This window comes from Embiotoca jacksoni, unplaced genomic scaffold, assembly GCF_022577435.1.
Source record: "Embiotoca jacksoni isolate LCO1_2020_lvr unplaced genomic scaffold, fEmbJac1.0.p SCAF_64, whole genome shotgun sequence".
Lineage (NCBI taxonomy): Eukaryota > Metazoa > Chordata > Actinopteri > Embiotocidae > Embiotoca > Embiotoca jacksoni.
The window spans coordinates 265,683-285,880 of record NW_027185419.1 but is presented as its reverse complement, the minus strand read 5'-3'; the positions used below and the strand labels follow the sequence as shown (position 1 = coordinate 285,880).

General features: G+C 40.9%; 1 protein-coding gene across 3 annotated transcripts in view; it reads right to left on the bottom strand.

Annotated features, from left to right (window-relative positions):
• Positions 1-351: 351 nt before the first annotated feature.
• The window catches only part of serinc4 (serine incorporator 4), a 32,018-nt gene continuing 12,171 nt past the window's right edge, over positions 352-20,198 (bottom strand). For all 3 annotated transcript variants that reach the window (XM_069175157.1, XM_069175159.1, XM_069175158.1), the window contains 10 exons: positions 17,740-17,907; positions 16,808-16,986; positions 14,822-14,901; positions 14,439-14,532; positions 10,066-10,277; positions 8,921-9,016; positions 4,350-4,476; positions 4,105-4,217; positions 2,799-2,952; positions 352-2,713 (listed from right to left, as the gene is read on the bottom strand). In XM_069175157.1, the coding sequence (XP_069031258.1) occupies positions 2,506-2,713; positions 2,799-2,952; positions 4,105-4,217; positions 4,350-4,476; positions 8,921-9,016; positions 10,066-10,277; positions 14,439-14,532; positions 14,822-14,901; positions 16,808-16,986; positions 17,740-17,907 (1,431 nt within the window). In that variant the 3' untranslated portion in view covers positions 352-2,505. The remainder of the gene's footprint in view (positions 2,714-2,798; positions 2,953-4,104; positions 4,218-4,349; positions 4,477-8,920; positions 9,017-10,065; positions 10,278-14,438; positions 14,533-14,821; positions 14,902-16,807; positions 16,987-17,739; positions 17,908-20,198) is intronic.

The window sequence follows — 20,198 nt, the reverse complement described above, 5'->3', positions numbered from 1 at the left end:
TGTATTTACAAAAAAAATAAGCTTTACGTCTACAACAACAGAAACATTACATTCAACTGCAGGTAATATAACTGTACACATGTATTTTTCTACTAAGTCAGTTTACTGTTCATTAACTGTAAGGAAGTTATCACAGACGGTCGGCTCAGCTTCCCTTCAAGAGATGGGGGGGGGGGGGGGGGGGGGGGGGGGGGGATGGTGGAAACCAGTCGCAGGCTTCTCCACATGAACTTTTAGGGGGCTATTTTAAAATCACAAAAAACGTTCACCTTAGCGACTACTTCATTCGAAGGCATGAGACAGCTTCTAGTGCTTTTTTTTTTTTTAGTTTTTTGAGCACCCTGGTTTCAATTTTTGAATTTTTGTTTTTTTTTAAATAGTGAAAAAATTGCAAAGATAAAATGTAAACAAGAATTAATCCCATCTGGACATATAGAAGTGTCGTGTTGACCTTTCACAACATCATACATCATCATGTTTTAGCTGCCTCTCAGTCGCTCTTGTGAGCTTTTTCTTACCGAGCATTTAAAAGTCAATTTCATGGAGCGCTGCACAGATCTTTTTTTTTTTTTTTTTTTTTTTTTGTTCCAGTAGTGTTTTGAGACATCAGTCTTTACGGCGGAGTATTCGGGCCACGTTAACGGAAAACAAAATGAGAGGAGGAGAATTCATTTTCAAATTTTGCTTTCGAGAATAAAGTACAAATTTCAAGAATAAAGTTGAAAAACTATTTTCAGAATAAAGTCAAAATTTCAAAAATAAAGTAAAAAATTTCGAGATTAAAGTTGAAATACTGTTTCGAGAATACATTTGAAATTTCTAGAAGAAATTAGAAACTTTGAGAAGAAATTTGAAACGGGTCCAAATTGTTGCCTTTGTAACATTTCGACTTTATTCTTAAAATTTTGACTTTTTTCTGCGAAATTTTAAAAAAAAATCCTCCTTTCAATTGTTTTTTTTCTTTTAGGGCCCGAATACTCCGTCGTAGGTTTTACTTTAACACATGAACAAATCTTTCTTTGGCTCTGAGTCGGAGATGAGAAGCTGCTCCATCAACAGGAAGTGGGAGTTATTTGTGAATTGATTAAAAGATGCTATTTAACCGGTTCTGTCTGTACATTTTTCTGGGTTGTAACGATCAGCACTAAATCAAATAAAACAACTTCTCTGAGTAAAAAACACTTTTTCATTCATTGTCTCTCCACCAGCTGGTTTCAAATCTGAGTTTTGGGGTAATTTGCAACAGTTACACTGGATTGAAAAGTCCTCATTAGATGTTCAAGCAATAGTTTGACATTTTTGGATACACTGTGGTGTTAGAGCCGGAAGTCAATCAGCTTTAGCTTAGCATAAAGACTGGAAACAGATGGAAAAGCTAGCTTAGCTTTGTCCAAAGTTCAAAACTGCCCAGTTTACCAGGTTAAAGGTCTTTAATGAAGCATTTAATGTTCACAAACAAATATAAAATAAAACATTTGTGTTGTTTTTTTTTAAAGGAGTTATGTGCTGAAGTCCTTCTTTTCCAAAGTGTATGTGCCAAAATATTAAACTTATTTTTTTAAGGGTTTTTTACCGTAACTAGTTTTTAAAAGAATTTGAATGTGAGATGAGAAGCCGATGGTTGAAATGTCGTTATACAATCACAGTTTAACTGTTAAATGTAGCTGGATGGAAACTGAAATTTCAGACTGGAATTTAACATTTTCTTGTGAATTTCACGGTATAAGAATAAAACGACAGATGATTCATGTATAAAAGAATTTGAAACACTGAACAGATTAAACACAATTTTTGTTCGAATGTGGTTCGACACGTCTAGCGGCGAGAATTCACCTGAATATTTCCTTTATTTCTGGGAATGTTGCTCAGATTTTTATCAAAATGTCAGTGAGGAGAGTTTATGTTTTATGTTTAAATTCAATCTTGGTTCTGTGTTTTCAGCTTTTGAAAGATTTGTTCATGTTTGTCTATGATCAGAGGACTAAGAAGGCTCTTGTTTTAGGGCAGATTCTTCGTTTTTAAACGTTTGGGATGGTTTTTTTTCCCCCTCTGTCGCGTAACTACAGCAAATATCTAGAATTATTCTCCTGTTGTAATATTAAATGTCTAAATACAAAAATACTATTACAATTAAACAGTAAAAATTCATAAATGTGTCCATCTTTCCAACTACTTCCTGTAAATTCCCACGTTAGACAGAGTGGCAGTCACTCCTTCGGATCCCTTTGGCAATTCATACGTTAAGTGTGTCCAAACCAGCGTCACGTCCTCGCTAGCGGTTTCATTTCAGGGTGTCGAACCTGTGACATCGGGGTTGAACCCAGTTCTTCGCATATCACCAGGGCGGCCGAGCCCTCTGTTCTCACGTCGGCCGTGAGTCTTTGACCCTCGACCCCAATAACCCGGACTCCTGGAAATCTCCTCCCGCGGAGCGCTTCGGCTCAGAGTCGCCCGTCCTCGTGTCCGCGTCGCGCCGCGTGTCTCCGCCTCCCCTCGCGGAGAGTCTCAGACGCTGACGGTGACGTGGCGCGACGACCCCGAGCGCCGTTTGATGCGCGAGCGCCGCGGCCGTGACTCGGACTGGCAGCTGCACAGCGGGCCCAGCAGCAGCCAGAGGTAGAGCATCACACAGGCCCAGCAGGACGACATCTTCACCCAGAAGGTAGACCAGCTGCCGTGGGTGAAGGTGGTCTCCAGCACCGCCGACTCGTAGCTGGAGGAAAGACGGGGAAAAGTTTCCTGAAGAAATCACGAGAAATAACCAAAACAGGAAGTCTGGAAATGTCCCCCGGACCGACCTGAACCAGTTGGTGAGCGTCATCATGACGTACAGCGAGGCCAAGAAGAAGACGAAGTGGAAGAAGAAGTAGCTGTAGGCCACTTTCTGCGTCTCGTTGTGGATCACCTTCTGGCAGCCTTTGGTCTCGTCATCGATCACGAACTCCTCTTCGGCTGGAAAATCCGGAGCGAGAGTGTCCGGTTGAGAATTCATGGTACATTTACGGAATAAATACGTTGACGAAGACGATCGAACTAATGTGAATAACTCCGTGAGAGAACGAAGACGTGTTTTAACACCCGATGGAGGAAATATCTTTGAGCCTACAATTTGAACTGAATGCTAAAGGCTTTGTGTTTAACAGGCTCGAGGTTTGACAGTGATGTTAAAACTGAGGCTTTTAAGGATTTGCTTATCAAGTATTGGACAAACTGAATGGTTGTACCAAATTTCACGGCAATCCAGCTGACAATAATGAAGATATCTCAACCTCAAAGAGACACTAGAGGACAATTGGTTGTACCAGGAAGTCTGTGGGAAAAATTTGAAGACAATCCATCCAACTAGTAGCAAACTGGTGAAGTGACATCGCGACAGAACTGGGCTGCCGGTGTGGCTAAAAGAAAATTTAGCAGTCACATAAAGTTTGTAGGTAGCCAGCAGCTTTGATCAAAGTCGTTTGACGGATGATTTCTTTGTCATAAAACCTCGTTCATGTCAGTGAAGGAAAACAAAATCTAATCCTGTTTGGTTCATGCTGCTTAAGTTGCTAAATTCAAATTAATTATCATTATTTCTTCCATAATGTTGGCAGTCACTTGCTCGATTGGGGGAATTCACGGGTTTCCGTCTACACTACTTTAAGGTCTCGGCTTATCCGTGTCAACTGCTCTGATGTCATACAGCCGATGTAACGATTAGCTGCTATACAAATAAAATTAAATCGAACTACGAAGACAAATTTTGGTGCAGCTGCATCTCAGATGGTAGACTGGGGTCGTCCACTAATTGCAGGGTCGGCGGTTCAATCCCCCGCCGCCTCCTGTCCAAATGCCAAAGAGTCCTCGAGCAGGACAACTGAACGTGCCACATTACGTGCAGACCATTCCCCATGACATCCAAACAATATGGCTGCAGTTCCTCAAAGGAAATCCCCCCTAAAAGAAATCTGTGATTTCATAAAACTCTCTCGAGTTAAGTCCCATGTTTTTTTGTTTTTTTTTCTGTCCATATCTTCTATAATTACAATGCTTAAAAAAAATGCACCATGAAGCTCCCGTAAGAGGGGAAATTAAAACGATGTTCAGAGCGGTCCATTAACAAACCTTCTTCCTCCTCGGGGCAGCAGAAGCAGCAGGTGGCCTTCTGGAACTCGTAGCGGTAAACTTTGATCATCCAGAACGGTCCGAACACCTCGGCCAGGTAGGAAGCTTCGTTACTGCGGGGGGGTGTGGAGGGGGTGGGGGGGTGGGGGGGGGGGGGCGACATGAGATTCGAACACGTTTAAAGATTTATTCCAGAAAAGATATTCGACAGCGATGTTTTAATGAGATGCGACGAGTCGACTCACCAAGCAAACAGCACGCAGCAGTACATGATGGCGGCTCCGATTATGGCCACGGCGTTGCCTTCGTTCTGGATGCCGTTTTGTCCCACGTTGGGGTAACAGACGGTCATGTTCATGCCCTGATACACAACTGACACGCAAAAAACAAACACAGCGGGTTCAATTTCAGAAGGAAACTGCCCTTCCGGTTTATTTCAAGTGAGAGCAGCAGAATATTAAAAACAGTTAGTCTTTTGTTTTTCTGAACCCCCCCCAAAAAAACAAAGACAAATTAGCTCAAGATATACATATTAAATTATAATAATGACTAGATATTTTATATTATAAAACAATAATAATAATAATATCATATATTATTATATATCATATTTTTATGTTGTATTTTTCTCGGTATGTTGAAGAAAATGCTCCATTACACATAAATCTGCGTGAGTTTTTAATGGTAGAATTTTGGGTGGTTTTTAAAAGAATTTCTGTATTTTGAAACTAATTTCTAATTTAAATTGAAAATCTGTCATACGTTTAAACTACAAATTCGATTTTTGTCAACAGAGTGTCAAAATAATCCTTCAGAACTATGTAAAATGTTCATATTTTATGGTATCGGGAGATAATACCCAGTCAAGGTTTCGATCCACTGTAAAATGGATCCACTGTAAAATGCACTTTTCTCTCTCTCTCTCTGATGGACTCGCCCTCTGGACACTCAAACAACAGAGCGCTCACAAATATGCACTGTATGCTCCCCACAGGCACATGCATGTACACACACACACACACACACACACACACACACACACACACACACACACACACACACACACAAGCATACAGAAATCCAGTCCGGCGTCTGAAAGGTCGTTTCCTGGATTCCTGAGAGGAGTTCAGTGTTTGTGTGTCAATGGTGAAAAAAGGAACCTGAGATCAGTGAAAACACGATTAATTACAGGACTCTAATGTACACACACGGGTTTGTTCTGCTGGCTTTGGGAGGACAAATATCAACTTCGTGCATTCACGAACCTAAATGCCTAAAAATAAACTAATTGTAGCCTGAAGCCTAAAACAGAGTCGGAATCAAGCGGCAACCAGCGGCGACGTCACCCGTCGGTTTGTGAACGGCCGTTTTTGAAGTCTCGATTTCAGATTTTGTCCGTCGCCATCTTTGCTAGTTCGGAGCAGGAAATGACCATATTTGGACGAGCGGAAAGAGGAGCTAGCGGTGGATCTGATTCAATCTGGTTGGACATTTGGTGACACTACGTCCCGCCCACCGATAGCTGTAACCTGACTGCACCACAGACCTGTCAATCAAACAGACACGCCCCCAAAAACAGGTCTTCTTGAATCTTCTTTTCTAATGAATGAGGGATTATTTTCAGATGAACCTCCAGAAAACTAATAAGAAGGAGTGACTTTAGCTAACAACACCGAGATAACTGATGGACACATTTTATTCACTTTGGATTTGATGAGAGAAGTTGAATGGGAGTCTATGGAGCTGGAGGCTTTTTTGAGACGACCTCTAGTGGCCCTCGCTGGTATTGCAACTTAAAGCGCTTCTGCATCGGAACCATTTTTCAGACCCCGAAGCTACGAACACTTTTAATATACACTGTACATTGGGCTGTGCCCGGTCCTCATAAAGATAGACACACAAACTCTCTCACACACACACACACACACACACACACACACACACACACACACACACACACACACACACTTCCCCCTTTGGAGATGTTACCATGACAGGTGAAGAACCCTGAATTAGAGCGGCGGAGAAACGAAACTCAGCAACAGAGTGGTGGAAATGAAATATTACAGAGCAGCAGAGTGTGTAAAGTTTAGTGTGTGTGTGTGTGTGTGTGTGTGTGTGTGTGTGTGTGTGTGTGTGTGTGTGTGTGTGTGTGTGTGTGTGTGTGTGTGTGTGTGTGTGTGTGTGGTTCTCAGTCTGTGGTGAAAAGGTGTTTTTATTACCGACTCAGAGTGCATATTTTCTCAACAAGTTGCTACAGTGTCCTGCACTGCCACGACTCTCTCTCTCTCACACACACACACACACACACACACACACACACACAGCATGACACAAATATAAAAGAAAAGCTGGAAAAACATCAAATGTTTTTGGGGGTAATTTGATGAACTTTTAAGATAACTTGGAGCCTGACGAGACTTTAAAGGAACGTTCCACCGAAAACGTGCGTTTTGACGATTACAAGCTTGTGAAGTGGATAATTAATGTAGTCGGTTGTCATGATCACAGGGATCCTGTCAGATTCAGGTCGGAGGCTCGTCAGGAGTCATTCGTTACACCCGAGATGCCCACCCCCACCCCTCTTCCCCTCAGCTGGTGGTAACCAGCCTGATGGGAGGCTTCATCAAGAGGCTGCTTGAGGGCTCAGTTTGTCTCCGGAGGGTCGACGCCTTCAGTCGGCTCGCTGGTTTGTGTTTGGGGGGAAATTGTGGATTTTTATTTTTAAATGTTGAAAGTTTTTATTTATTTATTTTATTGCAAAGGTGTGAAAGTTCGCTTCCTTCAAATCTAGATTCCTCTCCCCGTCCCAGTGACCCCCTGACTTTGGTTTGGTTTGTTTGGGTCCACTTCTTTTGTTTGATTCTGGAGGGCAGCTGTGGGTAGTTGTACTTTCTATTAACCCGAAAGGAGTCCTGCTTTATTGATTTGTCAATTATTATTTTTTTGTGTCACATAGTGATACTTTTTAGTTTCCCAACTAGCTGTTTAGAAGATATTGTGGATTTTTATTTTGGAAAAGTACACCCATATGTATTTTTTGTTTTGTTTTGTTTTTCACGATTTGATTGGATTTAACTCCTCTCTTGAAAATAAAATTGTCACTAATGCTCTGCTGCCGACGGGCTAATCTGAGTTTTATGCTTGTTGTGTCGGTAACTTCAGTGCAAAAAAACCCAAAAACGTGTCAATCTCTCGCCTGCTGAGTTGACGTATGTTCGAGCGTGACAACCTTCACGTTAAAAAGTAGTTCTGGTGCACACGATGAACTTATAATAATCATGCTGGCTAGATATTTAAATTATAGTCTTGTCACGAATATCTTTTGAAACCATCATCAGAAAGTGGGTGATGCTGCAGGAGTGTTGAGAACTTGTTGTTCAGAAACAGCTGCAACTTCCTCAGACGCCTTAATTTGAAAATTCTTTATGTTGGTGGCCCCGCCCCCTTCCTCTACAGAGCCAAGATGGGGGCCGTTTAAAAGTGACCAGAGTTTCACACTTCTTTTATTTTATTTTTATGCATCATCACGGTACTTGTAGTGTGTTGAATATGAGTGTCACCCTTTTTTTTTTTTTAATAAACGGCTTCACTTTAAAAACAGCTTTGACCTCGTGCGTTTCCCGACTTCTCCTCGGATCTGAACTCTTGTGTTTTTGCGGTCTTCCTCGCCGGCGTGCGTCGAGCTCCCGGCAGGACGAGCGTACCGCCGCCGCCAGGCTGTGTTCCTGCGCAATTATGTTGTCAGTGGATGAACGAGGAATGTGAAACGAATATCTGTCGGTCTGCCCTCAGCGCGGGTCGGCAGCCCGGCAGGCAGCGTGTCGGAGCACATCTCATCCCACATCGTGTGTGCGTGTGCAAATCTACCGTCTATTTGCATGTGTGATTTAGATGTAAACCCGGATAAGACCGTTCCTCTTACAAGCTACTGCACTAATGTCTCGGTCATGTGGAGGCTCTTTGTCTCACCTGGAGCCAACAGGTGAGTCAGTGGGAAGTTGAGGCAAATTATAGAGGATTGAGAGTGTGTGTGTGTGTGTGGGCACTTGTGTATTAAGTCCCAGTAAGACAGCATTATGAGATGCAGCCAAACTTTTGATGAATTTCAAAATAAGAGTTTGGTTCCAAGGTTGCAGTCACATGTCCAACAAACTGAAATTAAAAGGTCGTTCGTCCCGTCCGTACGGAGAGTCGCACTAAGCGACTAACTCTTTCTGTTTTTGTACTTTTGTGTAGAAAAAATGTCCCGAAAATGACAAAACAAAAGAATTTCATTGGAGTCTAACCTGAAAATCGTTGGTTTTGCAGCAGAAGTTTTCCCCTTTAAAAACTCGAATATGTGCAAAATCCTTCAGTCGTATTTTACCATCATGACAAAATATTTACACATCTGAATATACAGGTGTGGAGGAAATGGGTGGAAATGAGCCAGAATACTTCGTTCATACCAACAATAACAATAAGAGCAGTGAAATCGAGCTGCCGAAAGATGAGCTGAAAGAGGCTAAAACGCTCAGTGGAGCTGAGTGAAGAGGAAAGGGAGTCAATTCTCTGTGGGAATCCTTTCCATTGACAAACATTCATTTGATCCATCGTTCATGTAAGAAAAAAATTGATTTGTGTGACTCTCCTACATCAAAAAGAAAAAAAGATGACCTTCAGCTCGAAGAGGACAGGATGTGTGTTTCTCTTCTAACTAACATCCAGAAAGAAACCTTGGAGTGTTTCTCCGTCTGATTTTAATTATTTTTTTTTCTGTGTTAACGTTGGACAGAGACTCGCTCTGCTCTGCGTCCCGCGTTAGTTATCGTACCTTTCTCTGGCGGGCGGCTCGACAGCGCCGAGAACGTGAGGTACATGACGTAACAGCTGATGATGGAGGCCTGAAGGAGGCCGGACCGAGGCTGCTCTGCAGAGACGGAGAGAGTCACGGTCAGAAAACACACTAAAAAACACACACACACACACACACACACACACACAGCAGGAGGTGAGATAAAGTATTAAAATACTTTTAAATTAGGAATACTTCAATGAAAATTACATTTCTGAACGTGAATTTGTCACAACAGTGGGTGTCAATGGAGAACATTTAAACAGACATGTTGTTATTGATTCATTTTAGTTACTTATATTTGGTTTTAGTGTATTAAAAGAAAATTCAGAAATGTATCAGCATTTATTTTGTAAAAACATCCAACTAAACTGATCTGCATGCGTCAAAAAAAATCAATATCATTTTGTAATAAATCAGTAAAAAGTGCCACAACAAGCTTTAAAAAAGCCACAAATTTGAAGATATTTTTGTCAATAAAGGGCCGAAACCTGCCGTCCAGTTTGAGCTATTTAAGCTGATTGAATTTCCTCTACGGGGTGATACAAAATTTCCAATTTTTTTTTAATTTTTTTTTTTTATGTAATTCTGAAACGACTACACAAAAATCCATCTGATGACAAAGATCATATAATATGAATAAAAAAGACTCAAAATGTACCTCAGATTTATAGAATATTTTCTTTTTTAAATTTACCAAAATGTTTTCATTTCTAGATACAGGAGTTTTACCCAACAGCAGCTACGCACAGAAGATGGAAAAACTCCCTTTTAACAGGAAGAAACCTCCAACAGCTGGAAGGAAAAACTCTCTAACAGGAAGAAACTTCCGACAGAACGACGCTCAGGAAAATGACTTTCTGTAGATTCTCCCCAAATGGAAGGACTGAAGTAAACTACCAACCTCAGCCTGGTACCGTAGTTACTTCTCACCTCTGCATCCAGCTGTTCTGTACGTTTCAATCACGAAACCCCAGACGTGTGCAGACAAAGCAGAAACAACCAGCTTCCATCTAACTGTTATTATCTGGCTTCGACAGGTGAACGTTTGCTCGGTGGAAACGGGCCGAGTGTTATGTTTCGCCGTCGAGAATCGACGACGGGGCGCTTTTTCATCGACTCACTCTGCTTCACGCATGGCGTCACGGCGATGAAGGACATGAGGCCGCAGAGTCCCAGGTTGATCCACAGCAGGGCCTTGTTGAAGTGGCAGGCGATGGGGTGCGTGTAGTACTTGTACATGAAGGTGAAGGCCATGGTGGCGATGGTGTAGAAGAAGAGGGTGGCGCACATCACCGCCAGGTACCACCGTTTGTTCTCCGCTGCGCCGGTCAACCTGAGGCGAGGACAGACGGACGCTTTCAGCTTCACGCAGCATCAACACAGAGAAACACACCTGGAGTTTTCACGTGAGGACGTTTTGTTTAATGAACGGTGTCATAAATGTGACGCACAAGTCGACCTGCGAGTGATTTTATTTATGCTGCAAATCAAGAATTTCTGGAGCTCATTGATCTTTTTTTTTTTTGGTCCACAAGTTGTTGGTGGTTCAATTCCCATCTCTTATGTTGAAGTGTCCTTGGGCAACATATGGAACCCCACTGCCACCGGTGTGTGTGTGTGTGTGTGTGTGTGTGTGTGTGTGTGTGTGTGTGTGTGGCTGAATTAAAGGTATCTATTAGAAATAAATTCCAAAATGAGAATATTACAAGGCTGCTTGCATTTTTCTTGCGTTTTTAAAATTATTCTGATGCTTGTGTTTCATGTCACACAACACAAACAACAATTAGTCCAATTTGTGCTGAGTCACTGGGTCCGATGTGTGTTCATAATCACCGTTTCAAGGTTGACACCAAAGAATTAGTGTCACTAATTCTGTATCTGACCAAAAGGTGGTCACAGTGACCTTCGGCCACCAAAATCCACATTGACATTGATCAAGTGAACATTTGTGCCAACTTTTAAGAAATTCCCTCGAGCCCATCCCTATGGAATCACATTCATGAAAATAGCTCAACATTAGGGCACAGTGACCTTTGACCTTTTCACCCCCTCCCCAAAATCTAATCAGATCATCATTGGGACCAAGTGAACATTTGTGCCAAATTTGAAGAAATTCCCTCGAAACATTCTTGTACGACGCACAAGTCGACTTTTAACTTTGACCTTTGACCTAAAAAAAATTCTAATCAAGCATTTATTTTGGACCAAGTGAACGTTTATGCCAACGCGGAGGCATGAAAAATAAAACTATCAGACATTTTATGCAACAGCACATGCAGAAACGTCCATCTGCACCGGAGGTCGTAATGTCCAGAGTCTTTTTTTTTAAATTTTATTTGTCTCTGTAAATAATCTTAATGTCAACAAATGCAAACTAAACCAGCAGCGATGTTGAGATGATACAAGAGATAATAACGCAGCCAGCTGGATTACTTTGCACATGTGGCAAAGTGAAATCGAATAAATTTCAGGGCCGAGGCCATTAAAAAAAACAAAAAAAACCAAAACATTTTCTGCCCAGTAAACCCAGAAGGTAGCCAGTCATGTTCGGGGGAGGAGGGAGAGGGAGGAGGTGGATTGGGGGGGGAGGGCTGTATGAAAACATCATACCACTGTCAGGGCAATAAGAGGATTTCCTAGCTGTGTGCTTTTTGCCTCCGGAAAAGGACCTGACTGAATAAATCCTCTTAGTTGCCATGGCTACAAGTTCAGAGGTGTCTGAGAGAGACGGACAGCAGCTGGATACGATAAAAAAACATCTGGGACGGGCCGGGCTGTCGGACGAGTCCGCGCTGATCGAATGAAGACGCGACGGTAAAAAGAAAACGATAAAAAGAAAAATGAGGAAAACAAGTAAACTTGTTGAAGAAAGTAATAAAGCGTAAAAAAATGAGCTGAGACAAAATCACCGAAGTCACGTTTGCATTGGTTGATTTACATCTGCTGATCTATTCATGCTCTTTGACTTCCAGCTGACTCATCATATCCACGAACACTTCGGCCTTTTAAACTCACACTTCTCCTCGTGTGATATATTTCTGGTATATTTGCAGAGCTTCATATAAATGTCAGAAGATTGATGAGTTAATTGATTGACAGAAAATCTAAAACATTTGCTGTTTCCAGCTTCTCAAATGTGACAGTTTGATGCTTCTTTGTTTTATTTGACAGTAAAGTGAATATTTAGTCAGTTAGTTCGACTAAATGAGACATCTGAGGATGTCTGATGGACATTAGTGGACATTTTTTTCACAAGTTTTCTAACATTTTATAGATACAAATCATGAATTGAATATTCAAAAAAATCTATATTATCAGTAGAATAATAAAAAATGAGGTTTTTTTTCTTTTTTTAAAAGTTATTGTGTTTGAATCGCTGTAAAAGAGATTTTGATCTCAACTGGTAAAATAAAAATAAAAAATCTGATTCTTTGATAATAAAACGTGTCAAGTACATCTGATGGTATCACAACTTTCCACGAACGATCAATTCCTTCATCAAAGTGAACTGAAGTGAATTAAAAAATACAAATAAAATAAAATGTAAAACTAAAATCACATCTACGAATAAATCTCTGCAACCACAGAGACGAATGTTAAAACCACAAACTAGAAGAAAAGTAAAGGACAGAAATAAAGTTCTGGTAGAGAAATGTAACCATAGTGGTCCTTCTGTATGTTTTTGCATGTGTGCACATCTGTCTATGTGTTTGGGACAGATGTTGCTGAAGTGAGTGTGTATGATTTACATAACTGCTGCTGCCCAGAAGATAAATCAATCATCAGCTGTGACTCAGGCTGCTGTCAGTATGTGAATACTGTGTATACGTACATGGTGTATGTTTATAATGTGTTTATGTACACCGTGTATGTTTATAATGTGTTTATGTACATGGTGTATGTTTATAATGTGTTTATGTACACGGTGTATGTTTATAATGTGTTTATGTACACAGTGTATGTTTATAATGTGTTTATGTACACGTGTATGTTTATAATGTGTTTATGTACACGGTGTATGTTTATAATGTGTTTATGTACACGGTGTATGTTTCTGCTCTACTGTATACTGTGTAAAAAGCTGTGAAGGGGCCCTAAATAACAAACCAGCAGTCAGAAGCAAAGAACCACAGGCTTGTTTGTTCTTGGATTTGTGACCTTGCGTTTTTTTTTTCAGTTAATCAATTGGGATTTTAATATTTTGAGGAATACGAGCAGTGAGGTTCTACTTGCAAACGGTTTGGTATCAGGAAGTGACCATATTTGGACGAGCTCAGGGGGCGGAGCCAGCGGTGGATCTGACTGATCTGATTAGAAACCAGACGACACTACGTCCCGCCCACCGATAGCTGTAACCTGACTGCACCACAGGCCTGTCAATCAAACAGACACGCCCCCAAAAACAGGTCTTCTTGAATCTTCTTTTCTAATGAATGAGGGATTATTTTCAGATGGACCTCCAGAAAACTAATAAGAAGGAGTGACTTTAGCTAACAACACCGAGATAACTGATGGACACATTTTATTCACTTTGGATTTGATGAGAGAAGTTGAATGGGAGTCTATGGAGCCGGAGGCTTTTTGGAGCCGACCTCTAGTGGCACTCGCTGGTATTGCAGCTTGAGACACTACAGCCTCATTTTTCAGACCCCGAAGCTACATCCAATTTATATACAGTCTATGACACTGTAATTAAGTGTAAGGCACTTCATATATTATTTAATTAGAAGCCTGAAAATTCACTAAATCCATACAGGACATTTATTCTTTCAGTTTTCTGAAGTATGAACTCTCCATGTTGACCAGACACAGCACTATTCAATCACTAAAACCTCTTCTGTTACGTAAAACTCTTGAGTCATATAGACCAAAACAATAGTTTTTTATTTCCTTATTTATTAGAACAACTTAAAGGTCTGAAAAGATTCCAATAACTCACGAGGGGGAAAAAAAAGAAAGATGAGGACAATAATTCATTTTACGGGAACAAATATCTTGTTTTCTTGATATTTTGGGATTTAGAGGATTTTTTATTTTTTTTATTTTATCCTCATGTGATGAGGTCAAAAATATTTGGACACACAAACATTTAAACATGTCATTGGAAAACTATGTGCTGCTCTAACATCCTCCACACTTCTGGTTTCAGTATTTCCACCAGATGTTAGCAGCAGAGATTTTTTTAATTTTTTTCGTATCCCGTTCAGCCACAAGAGCATCAGCGAGATCCAACGTTGATGTTGTTGTAAGTGTTCATGTTCATCTAAAATATGTTGGATGGGGTGGAGGTCACAATTCAGTGCAGAACAAATCAAGTTTTTAACTCAATAAACTGGGGGAAAAAACCCCATTAGATTATGGAGCTGGTGGTGATGTTGAAACAATTAAAATTGCAACTCTGGAGCCTCAAAAAGAAAATGTCCACTTACTTTTAGTCACTTAAATACAATTACATAAAATATTCATACGACCCCCCTTTCCCCCTCTCACTCACCAGTTTTTGTTCCAGGTGTGTGCGAAAGCTGTGATGAGGATGAGTTGGATGAGGATGAAGGCAAATCCTCCCACCACACCAACATAATGCCAAGCTGAAAGCCATAAAAGAGAGATTGATATATTTCAGGGAAGTGAAAGCGAGAGAAAGCAAACTGTAAATCATAAATCAGCTCTGATATCAGGCTTGTATCACCAACACGTTTACTGTTCCCAGACAAAGTGGATCCAAGCAACGGAGATTTATGGTCCAATAATGAATTGGCTGCAGAGTGGGGTTTGTTTGTTTTTTTGTCCCCAGGAGTGGATCTCTGCTGCCCTCTAGGAGGATTTTAGAGGTAGTGACACCACCAGTTTTAGATTTATTAGAGAAAACACACTCACCATGCAGGAAGGACTCTGTCGGGATGAAGAAGGCAGCGGTGCACATCCCGAGCAGGGTGATGAACTTCAGGAACCAGAAGCTGCGAGGAAAAACAAAAGTGCATTCACTTTCAAGCTTTTTTACAATTTATTTTTTGTTTGTTTGTTTTTTAAATACTGGTTTGTTGTAAACATTAGCTTGTTCTTTCCATATCTCTGTGGATACTTCAATAATTTCCATAAAAGAACTGTTAAAAATAATCTTTAAATAATTGTACCACACAAGTTTTAACCCACTGTTCACTGCAAAACATTAAATTAGGTATTTTTTTAAAAACTATTTTAAATAATTTAGATCTATTTAAGACATTTAAAAGAATTTTTGAATACATTTTATTTTTGTGTATTTTTTAATCCATTGGGTCCTGATCATTATCACGTGAAAATAAAAATAGGTGAATCTCGAAACTTGTTTGAATTGTGTTAAAAAGCAATATTTTGACCATTTTGGAGGATCTCTAAATACACTTAGTTATATTTACTGCTATAGGATTCATATATTCTTTAAAAAAAAAAATAAAAAAAAAAAAAAAGGAAATCTTGCCAGAACTTTTTTTGTGTGTAAAGTCAAATACCCAGCTGACAGAAAGTTAATATATATTTTAAGGTAAAATGTCCAACATTTACTGGTCCCTGCCTCTAAAATGTGCTGCTTTCTCCTGTCTGCCTCTCTGTTGTAAATTTGTTCGTTTAAAGATTAAGAGTGTTTTACGACAACAGTGATGAGTCTCTGGAGGGTTTCTTCTCCGAGAAGAAGGCCGTAAGCCGATAATGTTCCCTTAACTCAATTAAATGAGTTAAGGGAACTCACGGCAGGTCATCCAGTCAACTAGTATATATAAATTCACGACAGAAGAATTTGTGTTTATAAACTCGTGATGTAAAAATAAAAACGGCTAGAATATAGAAATATACACTTTTTTAAGTTAAATTGAAATGAATAAAACTAAGTTAAATTAACTCACGAAGAAATGTTGAGTTAATTTAACCCCACTTTTTCTGGATCGTGTTTCCCTCGTGGAGTTTTTTGTTTGTTGTTCAGTTATATTGTTTATTTTTCGTGAATAATAATAATAGTTATTTCTGTGATAAAAGTATTACAGACTGAATCATTAATTAAACCAAAACAAAATTTTAAATCCCACAAGAGGAGTGAGCAGCTTTTACACATGACTACAGCCCAAAGGCCCCGTGTGACTCAGTCTGGCCTTGAAGAAGGTTCCAGCAGGGCACTGGGTCAACCCCCCTCCCCCCCTCCCACTACCCCCCCCGCTCCCCCGACAGACCACCATAACAGTTGTAACCTTTGCCAAAGGGCTCCAAAGCCTTTCACCAGTAAGACTCTTGGGAGTAGATTTATACCAGAGACGAGCAGCAATCCAGTCTGTCAAATCCTAATCCGGGCGACGTCACGGCTCTAATCGAGCGTGCTTGCAATGGAAAGTGTGACCACAAAGAGCTTTAAATAGACCAGCGGGGCGAGCTCAGGTGAGCTGAGGTCTTATTGTGATTTAAAAGAAACAAAATGCTTTTCAGAATTTACAGTACATGGTGTCCGGCATTTAGTCAGTGACGTCCACTTTTATATACAGTCTATGGTTCACACCTGTCACTCAAAACAGCTTCGCCCTTATTTTAAGTCTTGATACACTTTCAATGCGTCAGTTACACAACATTTCCCTCCCCGACTAATCGTTGTGAGAAATTTGCTATAGACACCAAAAGTATTTTTGTACCAGGCTGTAAACTTGTTTATTTCTGCTGCAGAAGTGGCTATTTCAATACAGCAGTCTTTAGGGATCGACTCGCTTTTGAAGCCAAAAATGATTTTTCAGCCCCAGAGGTTGCTGCTTGATCTCTACTGAACACGATTGTATTCGTGAGCTGTTTTGCCTGAAAATTAAACCGAAAAAGTTGCAAGACGAGGAGAAAACAAATGGGACTGACCCGTTGTGTATGAGCGCCCTGAAGTCTTGACTGGACTTCACGTCTATGAGGAAGATCGCCATCATCAGGTAGAAACAGGAAGTGCCAAAGCAGACTCTGTAGACGGCGGAGTAGCCCACCAGCATCTCGCAGTGGCCTCCGCCGTGCGCCTGGTCGCACACCATGTTGAAGAAAGGCACCTGAAACGCAAACGCCATATTTATTTACCACTGTATCCGTGTGAATGTGTGAATCTGAGGCACAGATTCACACATTCACTTCATGTCACATAAAAAAATAAACCACCATAATTTGAGATAATCAGGCTGGTAAATATTGCTTAATATTATTTTCCAAAAGTATTTGCTAAATATCTTCAGTTCAAAACGCCCCGATGAAATGTCCTCATATTTGGCATAAACATTCACTTGGTCCTGAGGTTGAATTGATTCGATTATAGGGGTCAAAGGTCAAGGTCACAGTGACCTCAAGTCCTTGTATTCTTGTGAAAGCAAAATGTTAGGAACGCCTTTTGGCAATTTCTTCAAATTTGGCGCAAACAATCACTTAAACTCAACAATGAACTGATTAGGTTTTGGTGGTCAAAGGTCAAAGGTCAAGGTGACTGAGGTGTCCGTTCCATTATTATGAACTACATACCAGAGAAACACATTGAGGGAACTTCTTCAAATTTGGCACAAACGTTGACTTGGACTCAAGGATGAACTGATTATATTTTGGAGGTCAATTGGCTAAAATGTAGGGCCATTTCCTGCTGCCAGATTACCTCAATTGTGTTTTAAAAGCAAGTTATTTGTACAGAATCACAATCCAGCCTTCATCTATTGTTTCCAACTTTAACAGGAAGTTATAGGTTGTTTTTGTTGACCATTAGCCTCAGACAGCAGGCACAGCTCCTCAATGCATCAATACGACAGCGCGCACACGCTCACATTTTCCCTGACGAGCTCGGAGACGGTCTGGGACAGCATGAGGCAGGAGACGGCGCAGCTCATGATGTGGAAGAGGGTGTACATGACCCGCGTGCTGGTGGAGGATTTGACTGGAGGACAGAAGGCACAGCAGAGCGAGCAGGGCGCCGGTCCACAGCAGCAGCATATCTGAGGAGGAGAGGAGGGGAAGCAGCTCAGCATCCAAACCTCCAAAAAACAACACACTGTCCAATGAAAAAAGACGAAAGGCAAAAACATGGAGATTTTTCCTGTAGAATTTCCCGCCTTTAAATTACATGAACAACTCACTGCTAACAAGACATATCAATACTATAATACTGTACATCCATGTGGTCAAAATCAGGAAAATAAAAAAATGCTGTTGCAAAAAGGGGAAACAAAAAATATCGAAAGATGAGATCTGGAAATAGTTTAGACATAAAGCAGGCACTTCTTGAGGATTTATGAGATTGGATCATTCAGTATTATCTGTCGTGTTATTCTATATAGATGGGTTATATGATATATCTCAGTGAAGTGTTTTAAGGCATTATATCTGTTAAATAAAGGCTTTTAATATCAACTTTGCCTCCTGCTCTGCCTGAAAAATGTTGTCGGTTCTTTGACGAGTTCTCTTAAAAGTACCATAAGCTGCCCTGAATTTATTACACATAGGTGCGTTTCACAACACAGTCAGCATTTTTTTTTAAACAAACTGCAGTTGCAAAAAACTGTTCTGCTTTTCAGTCTGTGGTTGCAATAATCCGGATGCACCAGCTCAACAGATTTCACAGTCAGTGGATCAGAGGTGAATTTCAGACAGTCACACATTTGATGTGCCAGCAGCACGTAGCAACCGTTCGCCTGGTGTTCCCAGACCCAAATTGATGGCGTGGATATGTAGGTCTGGCTGCTATCCATCTGGCATTGCTTTCGGTCATTACATCCGACTTGGCGTAGACCTCGAGTTCGTTTGATACTATTGGACCACATTATGTCCTACTCACCACCATCGTTGATGCTACTTCAACGTCATCACACTTAAGCCACTCCCACTGGTCACTGTTTGCGAGTGAACCTCAATGCAAACTGTTATTTCAGACTACAATCACAGTAAAGACTTGAAGCAGCGAACGATAGGTGGGCGGAGCCAAGACGGGCAACTACTGCATCTTGAAGCTAAAGCCACTCTCCAAGCACCTTGAAATGCAATACCACTAATGGCCACAACAAGAACCTCACCTTGCGGTATTGTCTCAAAGATAATATTTGTGCTTGATAATAATACTTAACCCGTTAGCGCAGTGTAGCTAAAGTAGCTAACGTTAGACAATGTGTGGATTGTGGAGCCAGATTAAATCAGATTTTAGGTTTCAGACATGAACTCTCCATCACAATACTCAACCTCAAGCTCAAAGCTAGTTTATGAAATTTCAAGCTGAAAAGCACCCGTAAATTGAATCAGTAATCAGCCTCAGAAATATAAAGCCATACGAACCGGCTGTGGGCTCAACGGATCAAAAGACACTCGGGGAAATTTTGAAATACAATAAGTTAAATTGTCCCAATCACTCAACCTGTTCTAAAAACTCCCAACTACAACATGACCATATTTGATGCAACAGAGATGAAGCGGAACGACGCAGCGTCCATTTCCGTCGTAGCAGGGCAGGGTTGTCAGTTGGCAAACTTCAGGGGGGAAACGCTTCAACACTCGAGTCCAAACATTTAAAGGTCGAGCCGTCTGAGGACTTCTGGAAGTCGTGGTTTCAGACAACCTACATTGCAGAGAGCTTTGGCAGCGGTGTGGTCGGTGGCAGATTAATCTAATGAGTCCAACGACATCTGGCCGGTTCTGATTCTGACAAATCGAGGCTGCCCACGCCTGGACGTAAGCCCATCACCGATGATCCTGAACTAAATCTAAGGAGGCAAAACCTGCATGCACATCTGTCTGATGCTGCAGCCGACTCTGCAGATTGCAGTCTGGAAGGTCTATCTGGTTTATCAGGGTCAAAAGATTAACTGTGTTACGGGGTGGAACAAAACAATTCAGTGGAGGTATTTTCTACTTTACTTTGTGAAACGCCTGGTGATTTTCAGAATCCGCGGCTGAGCACTGCACGGGATGATTTATGAATACATGCCCCTGAGTGCTGCTGTGGTGGATCCAGATATATTATTACTCATCTCATGCAAGTGCATAATCTGATGGATAATGCAGAGAAGATTATCCAACATCTTCTCATTGAAGAGAAAACTGAACAAAAAATAGATCTTTAATCATGTGCAGTAGCTCAAAAATGATCTGATCCTGTAAAACATGATTAAAGGGTCAGTTTGCTCAAACTTTCCGTGGTTCGCTTCAAGTATTAAACGGTTCACAGAGATGTTGAATTTTTTGAGTCCGCTGAACTTTTTTTCCCCACGCTGCTGCAGCGCATCAGCTCATTCCAACC